Genomic DNA, 12,220 nt, shown 5'->3' on the forward strand with positions numbered 1-12,220 from the left:
GTGCAAGGGTAGATTGAGAATCTTTTACCTGGACACATTGTTTTCTGTTTGAAAGATAACTTGAGAACCATTGTCGTTATGAACCATGATCGTCATGAACCATGATCGTTATGATCGTGTGAGACCGGGACCCAATCGTCAAGTCGATCGGGATAATCGTATTGTATCGTATCTTAGCAGGAAACCAGATCGTGGCAGATCGTATTGCTTGAAATAGACCAATCGTGACCATATCGCATCAAAGCGCACCAACTCGTATCGACTCGCATCACCTCGTCTCCGAACGCGAAGTTTCACATGAGTTGAACGAAACTTCCACGATCAGTTATAAATGGACAATCATGACGTTCGTAACGGATCGCACGATAATGGGAACCCCGCTTAACATACGATATTTTCGCGGCATGAAATTTTCGCGAATTGGAGCCGACACCATTTTCGTGGCATGAAACTTCTCACGAGTTGCCTCTAACGTTCACTTTAGTGTAGACAGGAACTTTCACGTGCATTCTAATTTCGCAAAAATCTTGGTTCTCTCAAAACTCGCAAATTAAAATGCACGCGAACATTCCTCGTTTTACAGCATAAATTGATCTACATTTGCTACCCACAGGGGTAGATTAAAAAAGAACACACACACACACACACACAAAACGGAGTTTGCAGACATGTTATGTACCGTATGTCCCCCAAAAAAATTACAATCAGATTTTCGCATACTGTACAGTATGTCCCAAAAAAAATACAATCAGATTTTTGCATTGATAACATCCTATATGATAAAACTGTCTAAATGCTACTTCACAGTCTAAATATTACATCATAGCTCTATTCTGCAGAAAATCCTATGTAATCTGGTTAAGCGGTCACAGAGAAATGTGGATTTTTGTAAAGCATGTCATGATTCTGATTCTTCCAAGTTTAGCACTCGGATGCTCTTGCGTGTGAACACAATAGACAGAACTTGGAGGGAAGAGATTCTTGACATGCTCTACAAAATTCCTCATTTCTCTTTGACCACTATAGCTGAATCAAATCGAATGGGATTTTCTGTAAGATGTGGGCAATGAGTTATAGTTTCGTACCCTGAAATGGTATTTGGATTGATTCACTATTTTTAAAGTTATCATTGCGGAGGGTCCCGTTGTAATTTTTTTTTCTACATACTGTATTAGAATAGAATTACTTGTCAACCAACGTGTATATCGATGCACGTCGAAACCGTTCGACCATGGACCTACGACATAGACTACTTGAACGGAGGTCTTTCTTTGCCGGTCTTTAATCTCTTTGTGCTGGTAGGTTAGTGGAATTAAACTTGTCACTGACACTCGATCTGTATCAAATTCTACCCCACCCAATTTCCCATGGGAGCACGTACTTGACCAATCAGTTCCATTTCCGTCAACTCAACATTTTTTGTGAGTTTCTTCGAGTGATAACCAACATCGTTTTTGCGCTCGTGATCGGTGTGGAGATCCTCTTCGTCATCGTTTTCCCCGCCGACGGGTGGCTCCGAGGTTGTCTGATTCGTGGCGTCGACAATCAACTGCAAAAAGTCGACTCTCTGCAAAATTGACGGCAAAAAAAAAAAAAGGTAATGATGACGATTATGATAATGATGTTGACATTTATAGTAATAATGATGATGATAATAATAATAATTATATAAATGATAAATAATAATACATAATAGGCCTATATATACCAAAAATTACCTTAACCTTGTCTCTATAGGCAGATGACTGGCGGAGGGCGACTGTCTTCACCGTGACCTCTCGGAAAAATTTGACAACGTCATCCGGGATGAGCAGTCCAATCCCAAAGTAGTTCAGCAGTTTCCCGAGGTTCGGGAATAATCCTGAACGGTAACATTAAGTATTCAGTGAGGTTTCTAGTAAACATTGTCAAGATGGCTTAATTAGAGCTTGTTACAATTTCACTTTAATTCCGTTTCTCTTCCATCGAACATTATAATACAGATGCGGCATAAATCCGGCTTATGATGCTGTTTAACCCTAACTATAGGCGCGGCATTCCGCGCGGTACGTCGCTATCGCAAGAAGGCATCGCCGTGATATTTCACTTTTTTTTTTCAAGTCTCTCGCATCTTTAAACACAAAATTTGCGACCCCCGGGCACGAGGTTCCGAAGTTACACATAATTACAGTATGTACATGCATGTCAAAAAAAAAAAAAAATGCTTTAAAAAAGTGAATTCATAATACGATTACATGCTAATTGTGCTTGCAGTCATATTTCATAAAAGCATGATTCTATTTCAGTGTTTGCAATTAAAATCAATTAGTAACAATGTTCATGCTTGCACTAGTGTCGCGGACAAATTTCATTGAAAAAACAATGAAAACCAAACGTCATAAAAATAAAGAATACATACGACATTCTGAAATACAAAAATAATATAATTATACTTAAGACATTTTATGATGGTATTTTTTTTTTCTCTTTACTTACATTTAGTAAGCACACTATAAAGAATATTTTCACAAGCAAGGCACCGTGGGATATCGTGCTCACCTGGATATTGCAAGTTCACCTTATACGCAATCTTGCAGACTCTTACCTGAGGAAATTGGGAGGGGGCAGCTTTGATACCTAGGGACATGGTGTCCATTTGCATATCCCATCACATCGGAAAAATACACTTACCTATGAAGTACACTAGTAGGGCCTACTTACATGTAGAAAGTTGGACTATGCAGTTTGGAAAAAAAAACAACCCAAAGACTTATTCTCTACCCTTTTTGATTCTATAGAAGAATCTTATTCAATATTCCTTGATTTAGAAGGTTTGGGCCCCTGGGCCACCAAAGATGAGCATGGTGACCATTCGAACACATTGAGATTCTACCCTCCTCGATACTTACCAGGTTTGGTGAAAATCCATTATGTTGTTTTCGATAAAGAAGATGAAAATGTACAATTTAGGACTCATTAGGACCCGGGGCCTCCCACCCCCTCCCCTTGGTCCGGGGTGGGGAGGGGGCACCCGTAATTCCGCCATAAATAAACTCAAAACTACAGTAATTAATACTTAAACTCATATTTCTAGGTTAGTTTTATCAGATCTGGTTCTGGATATTTTTTTTCTTTAGAAGATTAGTGAATTTGGGGGAGTTTGGATCCCCTTGGTCACCGAGGTGGGACTTGGCGCCCATTTGAACAATTTGAGATCCTATTCCATTAAGCATGCTACCCGCCAAGTTTGGTTAAAATCAGTCATGGGGTTTTCAAGAAGGAAATGAAAATCCAATAAAAGACCCTCATTAGGATCCCTCCCACCCCCCCCCCCTCCCCTGGGTGCAAAGGGGGAGGAGGGACCCATGATTTCGTCATGAACTAGTCTGGCTTCCAGACCCTCTGCTTTTCCTATTTTGTTATACAGAATATTGACGCCCTTGAATAACGTCCTAATCTGGTTCTGGTTCTAAATTGGTTAAAAAAACTCGATCAAATAACTTTGTTGCCTTAATTGATGTATTACAACAATGAATGATAACCACTCAAGCACTCTAAAAATTTTCCTTTTTTCCGTAATGATTTTTATGTACAGTTATCATATCAGAACTCAATTCAAATAAACGTTAGTCAGAAGTCGAGAAATATTGAGAATGGTAAATCCATTAACTCACAGATTTTCATAAATTTCTCTTTCACATTATATCAATATCCGTCATTGCACGGTGTCGCTTCCGCGCATGCGCATAGGTGAAAGCATGGTAAATAATAGTTGTGGCCAGCACATCACAATACATTCACCGGAAGCGTTGGACACCGAAGTAATCACGGATTAGCTGCTTGGTCAGATCGATCTTGGTCGGATCGACTTGTTCGGACCGATCTATATCGTAAGGAGAAGAGAAAGAGCTAGATTTGTCTACGTACCCTGGATGCGAGACAAAAAGGTCTGAAAGTCGAGTTTGAAGGCACGTTTTGCATGAGCAACGAAAGGATCGTCCGGGTTCGCCTGGGAGTCGATGTTGAGCCCAAATGCACAGCTTCCGATGGTATCCATTACAAAGGCACCGAAAATGCTTTAAAAAAAGTTATTTCAGAATGATAAATGCGTCTGTCACATCTTCTTGCGAGCGACAAGGCTGCCATAATAATGCTTAGTTCGAGATGAACGAACGCAACAGCAACGGCTCGTTGGACTCTCAACAGTTGAAATTTTGCGTATGCAGATTGATACGCTCCAAGTTCTATCACAATTCTTTTTTAACTTCACATGTTTTCTTATCAAATGTGATTACCATGGAACTACTTGGTCCCAGGGGCGGATCCAGGAATTCCTTTAAGAGGAGACGCCTTTACAAAATTAAAAGGGGAGGGGGTGCACGCCCCTGCCCCCCCCCCCCCCCCATTTTTCTTGATTTTTTAATGTTATGTTTTGTTTTGTTTTAGTTTTAAAAAAAAATCAAATTGCATTGATCCGCCACTGTGATTCCATAAGTGCGAAATACGTCATCGATATGTGCATGCATATATGAATGCGGCCATTATGTACCACAAACGTAAATCCGGTACCGAACATCATCGCGCAGTTAAATTCTTACTACAAATTCATAAAAGGCACAACAATAGAAATAGAAAATGAATATCTGAACACATTGTACTTTAGCTTTATCTAATCATTCAAGTCCGCTATCCGTTATGCCTGATCAGACGAAATAATGAAATCGCATTAGTTGATCTGCAAAACATGACATAAAAAACGTGGCATTTACATGACAGAATTGCAGGGACGGATTGAATAGAAGTCATCTTACTCTTGGCATTCGATGAATCCGTTCTTCTTCTGCTTGTTTCCAATGTTGAGAACCATTTTGTCTGCAGTCTCATTGACGAGCGATGACATCTGCAAGTACAAGTTATTTATTTCATTTATTTGTTGGATTATTTCACCTCCACTAATGGAGGATGTTATGTTTTTATCTGCGTTGGTTTGTTTGTTGGTTTGTTAACTTCGCGAAGGGAGGAGGTTATGCTTTCATTACCGTTGGTTTGTTTGTTACCTCCGCCAAGGGAGGAGGAGGTTAAGGGATCATCGGAGTTGGTTGTCTGTTTGACGGATTAAAATAAAACTTGCATAAAAAGTCGATATTGACACAAGGGATACTTCGTTTAATTTTGGTAGTGCTCCGGGAATTTTATTCTTTTTTGTTTTGATTTTTGAAGGATTTTTCATCTTTTAGCATATAAGGTCAACGAACTTGGACTTCAAGCTGTGATAACTGGAGGTTGACATACGCGCGCTGCAATGACGTAAAAGAAAATGCTTCAGTTTCGGGTATTGGATCCATCAAGCGGGGGGGGGGGGGGGGGAGGGGGGGCGATCCATTAAACATTAAAGGTTATAGTAGGTGAGGGGTCACGAAGACACAGCGCCCCTATAGAGGATTACCAAACCAGGCACAGGGACAAATCTAAACTTGTCATTATTAATTAAAACTATTATTTTTTTTTTCAATCGTTGGTTACAAAATACAAGGTCACGAAAGTATTACCAGACATGTATTTAGGACTTTTACCATTCAGCTAATTTTGATTACAAATCTAGTGTAACAAAAGGACATTCAAATAATTATATTTTTTTCAGGGGGAGCAGTGAGACGTTACTCAATGTAGTGCGTCGCCATAGTTTACAACAAACAGTGTACCATCCACTGCATGAACGAACGAATGCAATTTACAGCCAACGCTTTATCATTCGTTTTACCTTTGAAGGGCAGACTAATGTCAAAACTCCCATTTCATATATTTCGTCATCTTCCTCCATTATCACTTTTTGCACAGTTACGGGAAGTGGGTTAAACAAACAAACAAATATGTCAGTGTGGAGTTTTCTGATGATTTCTGTCGCATGGAGGCACTGCTAGCACAAAAGAGAGCACAAGCACCACAATTCTTTAATTCTGCATTACGTGACCCTTCTTCTACAATCTGACCAAGTTTCATGAAAATGACATGGGTTTTGAATGTACAGGATGACATCCATGAACCTCACCCGATCAGGGCATCCCTGAATAGGTTTATGACCAAATCTTGGGGTCTATAGAATGATTCCTGCCGCATGGGGGCGCTGCTAGCACAGAACGAGCACACAAACCAGCCATTTTAAAATTTTTCTGCATTTGATAGTTCCTTTTTCTGTAATTTGGTCAATTTTCATAAAAATGACATTGGTTTTGAATGTACAACATGAGATTTATGAACCCCACCTAATGAGGGTACCTAGGATGGGTTTATAGCCAAATTTTGGGTCCTACGATAATTTCTGTATTCAAATGGGGGTGCTGCCAGCACCAGTGTAGCCTACGAACCCCCTCCCCCATATTTTGTTGCTTCTTTGTGCAATTAGTAAGCCTTTTCCTACAATTTCGTAAGGTCTCGTGAAAATGACATTGGTTTTGAATGTACAGCCCGAGATTCTTGACCCCATCCAATCAGAGCATCCCTTGATAGGTTTGTGACCAAATTTGTGGTCTTACAGTGATATCTGCGGCATGGGAACGATGCTATTACAGACTTTTTAGCACAGAAACGAGCACATTAACCACCCATTTTAACCATTTAGATGCATTTAGTAATCCTTCTTCTACGATTTGGTCAAGTTTCATGAAAATGACGTGGGTGTTGAAAGTATAGCGTAAGTTTTTTTTTTTTTTTTTTTTTTTTTAACCCACCCCTAACAGAAAACGTTCCTGGCAAGGATTTGAGAGATTTCGTTGGTTTCAGCCGCGTGAGGGCTCTGCTTGCTCAAGAATGAGAGCGTGAATCCCAACTTCAAAACTTTTTCCTCATTTTCGGTGCCTTTCTGTGCAATTCTTGTAAATTTGACGAAAACAATCAGAATCTTAAAAGAATTAAGGGGATTTAAATTTGCCATTGCAGATTTTGTTGCTTATCATGGCCTTGATCCTATAACGCTATCATTTTTGTACTGGACGGCAGAATGTCATATTCTGCACAGTCCTGTAGAAGAAAAACAAGCACACGAATCTGTGGTATTATTTGCATGTTTAGGCTTCGGATGGGTCAGAGTTATGGTAGAAAAGTTTGAAGAAAATGACATCGACTTCACTTTAACTGGGAATTATCCTTAAAGGCAACCAAAACCCAGAGAACAACATGGATTGTGTGAAAGAAGCAACAGTACTTACATTATTAGAACACATCAGTGAAAGTTTGAGGAAAATCGGAAAATCAATGCAAAAGTTATGATTTTTTTTTAATTTTTTTTTTAGTGCTGGATCCGCCACTGCCAATAGGAATGACATAAACGAAATTGAATTCTCAAAAAAAAAAAAAAAGGATGAAATGAACCGTAAGAGTACGGCAGTGACCAAATTCGCTCGAATCAATTCGAATGCAAATTTGATGAAATTGGGCGGGAAAACGTATATTACGGGGAATATCGAACATATCCGAGCAAAGCCAAGCCATCTTTCGGCCACCACGGTGTTCTCAATCTACAAGATTTTTAATTCTATGGTACACGTCATGAGTTTTGACAACCACGGGTCATCAACAGCCTAAGAATCATACTTCCAACAGAGTTATATACAGCCAACGAACTAGACACTAAGAGAACAAAACCAACGAGATTGATATCATTTAAATAGACCCACGGACTATTCGGTCCATGGGCTAGACATTCGGCAAATAAGGCCATGAGTTTGACATTTTAAGCAAACGTGGCTCACAAACTCTGAAGCTATCAGTAAAAAAAAAAAGGCCCACACACTCAACTTTACATTACGGGGCTTGATGTACGCAGCTACGACCCCAGGGCCTTTTTTTGCTTTGTGTCGAGATCGTGGACCTTCATTTGCCTGTATAGGTCGAGCTCACGGGCCTGTTTTAATCGGTGTCCAGCAAGTGGGCCTGTTTTAATTGACGGTGTATAGCTCTTTGGCTGCTATCTTCTAGACATTTTCTTAGTGTCCATCTCGTAGGCCGTATTATTCGTGGGTGTTGAGCTCGTGGAGTCAACCCTTTTAACTACACGGTATATGGAAGCTGTTCACACTTACAAGCTTCATCTTGGAGGCACTAAAGGTTGGAGTGAGGACGTTTCGCACCTCTCTCCAACGCTCATCCCGCAAGGCTGCGATGCCATGTTTGAGCTCTTCGTTGTTCCGCGTTAACATCTGGGGACAAGAGTTGTGCCGATCGTATATTGCACGTATCAAAAGTTAACATTGACATAAACAATCAGTGTATTCCTAGAAACAGATTATCATCACTTTCATCCTTTAATTCCTTTCTAAACAACGTGTTATTGTTATTGTCAACTCACTATATAAGGTCTCACATCGCCACAGCATCATTTACATTGCATCCTCTACGTTTCATCCTTTACGTCAAACAGCTTTTATTATGTTGCTCGGTTACATTAATTGCTTGGTTACATTGCAAAACCGAAAACAATACATATCTCGAACGAGAATAACTCAAGTCTCAAATCTATTAAATGTGGCGTCCCTCAGGGTAGTTTATTAGGACCTTTAATTGTTATTGATTATATCAATGACTTTTGCAGATCATCTGATATACTCTCATTTATACTTATTGCTAATGATTCCAATCTTTTCTTTTCTCATCATAACCCAGTTACTCTCGTAGACACCGTCATCTCTAAATTGAAAAGCGTGACTCAACATGCTCAATGGTTAAGAGCAAACGATTTATCACTCAATCTTCAGAAAACGAAGTATATGATTTTTAGCAATTCCATAGAAATATTAAGTACAGATCTTATTTTTGATGACACTCGATTACAACGTGTTTCCCACATAAAGTTTCTCGGTATCAGAGTGGATAATAAATTTTCGTGGAGGACTCATAACATTAACATAAGTAAGATAATGTCACATGATATTGGTATTCCGTCGTCTTCTTTGCTAACGTTGTGTTTTTCTTTAATACTACCTTTTCTAATAATTATGGAGTAGCGACTAACAAACTTTATTTGATAAATTATTGTTACTGCAGAAAAAAATACTTTGTATCATTTTTAGGATTTCATCACGTTCCTATTCAGATTCACTATTCACTGAATATAATGTTTGAAGATTTAAAGATTTGTTTCTTTTTCAGCTGGGTCAGTTCATGTTAAAATACAACACAAATGTGCCTTCCCAGTATTTTTAATTCAATGTTTCCAAGAAATCAATATTTTCATGATTACTGAGTATCCCAATAGGTGGTCGAATGAGTGTCATTCACCCCTCCTGAGAACCTTGTTAGCTCAGAATACGTATATATGCACCGGCCCTAAATTGTGGAGTTCAAATATAAAAAAGAAAAAAAAAATCTCCATCATTATACTCTTTAAAGCGTAATTTGAAATGAGTTTTTGAAATCTCGCTGAGATATCAATTTTCATTACCTATACACTGTAAAAACATCGGTGTTAGATTTAACACCACGGGTGTTAAATCTAACACCGATCAAACTTCAATAAAGGACCACACCCACAGGTGTTGGTGTTGGTGTTGATTTGACGTTTGTTGGTGTTAATATCAATGGTTTAACACCCGTCCAGCTTCACTAAGAGACCACACCAGCTGGTATTACTTTGGTGTAAATTTATTTTCACATTTTTTTCAAAAATCTAGTATTTTAATGTAAAATTCTTGATCGTCTTGTTTGAATTAAAAATCAACAAGAAGTGCAGTTACTAAGAAACTCTTCAAAAAACAGTTCAAAATTTGGAAATGACACCCGGAGGTGTTAATTTAGCACCATAAATGAGCACCGAAAATTTAACACCAGCTCGGTGTTCACTATTTAACACCGGACTTTTTGCAGTGTATGGTTATGGCAAAGAGTCATTAAATTCATCATTATGCAATGAAAAACGCCATTACTACGCAATGAAATACGGCATCTCATTTGAATTTTTTTTTTTTTTTTTGCACAGCTGCGAGCAGTCACCAGCTGTCCGAAGCATTTCCTTAATCCCCTCTTTTTTCAATTCAATTTACATGAATTCATTAGGAATTTTCTGCATTGAATATACATTACAAATGAAACACAGTCATTTTTTTTCAAGACAATGAAACATACAGTGTGTATAAACCACAAGATTGAGATATACGTGTATATATGCAGATTGAAAGAAAGAATAAGAAAACACATCAATTGGGAACCACTCGGGATATAGTGAAACAAGTGATCTGACTGAATAATGGCGCATGTATTGGGAGTGTGAATGCAGGAGACTGTCGTCCAATAAACATACAGCTTGAAGATACGAAAGCCTTAAAAGATAGAGAAAAGGAGTAAATGGGCAAAACACATCATGTATACTTATCGAAAACAAAACAAAAAATCCGAAGTCATTCTGGCATCACACTGCGACCACACAAAATTGTATAGGCACTTTGTACAGACACTGTCCATTACTCTTGTTCAGCGTGTAGGCATTCTTTCTCTTTCTTCCCTTTTTCCCCTCTAATTTGATTTTGCCCCATTCCTTACAATGGTACCCCCCCCCCCCTCAGTTTAGTCATGTTATGTTGCTGTCTCTCTGCTGTTTGTTCCACTAATCATTTTTGTGTTATGAAGTTGTAAGTATTTTTGAAAAGAAAAACTCTTTAGTGGCTTATAATGGACCTCTAAGTTTTCTTTTCCCATCTAAACATAATTAAGTATGTAATAAGTATGCAAAATCTCTATTTGTTGACTATCGTTTATTTTTTCCCTCTCTAATGTAAATATGCTTATGATATAATTTGTTTTGAAGTTAATGAAAAAAAAAACCACACACACAATGAATTGCATTGTATCCAAAAGCCTGGTAATAAATAGTCTGAGGTAGTCCTACGTCCATGTGGCGTGCATCTATTATCATCTGTGACATAGGTCCACAATGTCCGGAATCTTTAGTTATACAACATTGTAAACAAACAACAAACAGTTGTGCCGATCGTATATTGCACGTATCAAAAGTTAACATTGACATAAACAATCAGTGTATTCCTAGAAACAGATTATCATCACTTTCATCCTTTAATTCCTTTCTAAACAACGTGTTATTGTTATTGTCAACTCACTATATAAGGTCTCACATCGCCACAGCATCATTTACATTGCATCCTCTACGTTTCATCCTTTACGTCAAACAGCTTTTATTATGTTGCTCGGTTACATTAATTGCTTGGTTACATTGCAAAACCGAAAACAATACATATCTCGAACGAGAATAACTCAAGTCTCAAATCTATTAAATGTGGCGTCCCTCAGGGTAGTTTATTAGGACCTTTAATTGTTATTGATTATATCAATGACTTTTGCAGATCATCTGACATACTCTCATTTATACTTATTGCTAATGATTCCAATCTTTTCTTTTCTCATCATAACCCAGTTACTCTCGTAGACACCGTCATCTCTAAATTGAAAAGCGTGACTCAACATGCTCAATGGTTAAGAGCAAACGATTTATCACTCAATCTTCAGAAAACGAAGTATATGATTTTTAGCAATTCCATAGAAATATTAAGTACAGATCTTATTTTTGATGACACTCGATTACAACGTGTTTCCCACATAAAGTTTCTCGGTATCAGAGTGGATAATAAATTTTCGTGGAGGACTCATAACATTAACATAAGTAAGATAATGTCACATGATATTGGTATTCCGTCGTCTTCTTTGCTAACGTTGTGTTTTTCTTTAATACTACCTTTTCTAATAATTATGGAGTAGCGACTAACAAACTTTATTTGATAAATTATTGTTACTGCAGAAAAAAATACTTTGTATCATTTTTAGGATTTCATCACGTTCCTATTCAGATTCACTATTCACTGAATATAATGTTTGAAGATTTAAAGATTTGTTTCTTTTTCAGCTGGGTCAGTTCATGTTAAAATACAACACAAATGTGCCTTCCCAGTATTTTTAATTCAATGTTTCCAAGAAATCAATATTTTCATGATTACTGAGTATCCCAATAGGTGGTCGAATGAGTGTCATTCACCCCTCCTGAGAACCTTGTTAGCTCAGAATACGTATATATGCACCGGCCCTAAATTGTGGAGTTCAAATATAAAAAAGAAAAAAAAAATCTCCATCATTATACTCTTTAAAGCGTAATTTGAAATGAGTTTTTGAAATCTCGCTGAGATATCAATTTTCATTACCTATACACTGTAAAAACATCGGTGTTAGATTTAACACCACGGGT

The 12,220-nt window shown here is 37.9% G+C and overlaps 1 protein-coding gene across 1 annotated transcript in view; it reads right to left on the bottom strand.

Annotated features, from left to right (window-relative positions):
* LOC140232938 (cytochrome P450 3A14-like) overlaps positions 1-12,220 on the bottom strand; it is a 79,073-nt gene that overhangs the window by 19,741 nt on the left and 47,112 nt on the right. The window contains exons 5-9 of the mRNA XM_072313046.1: positions 8,058-8,174; positions 4,791-4,879; positions 3,907-4,055; positions 1,719-1,861; positions 1,382-1,567 (exon numbers count right to left, since the gene is read on the bottom strand). Of these exons, the coding sequence (XP_072169147.1) occupies positions 1,382-1,567; positions 1,719-1,861; positions 3,907-4,055; positions 4,791-4,879; positions 8,058-8,174 (684 nt within the window). The remainder of the gene's footprint in view (positions 1-1,381; positions 1,568-1,718; positions 1,862-3,906; positions 4,056-4,790; positions 4,880-8,057; positions 8,175-12,220) is intronic.

The sequence above is a fragment of the Diadema setosum genome, chromosome 9, assembly GCF_964275005.1.
Source record: "Diadema setosum chromosome 9, eeDiaSeto1, whole genome shotgun sequence".
NCBI lineage: Eukaryota > Metazoa > Echinodermata > Echinoidea > Diadematoida > Diadematidae > Diadema > Diadema setosum.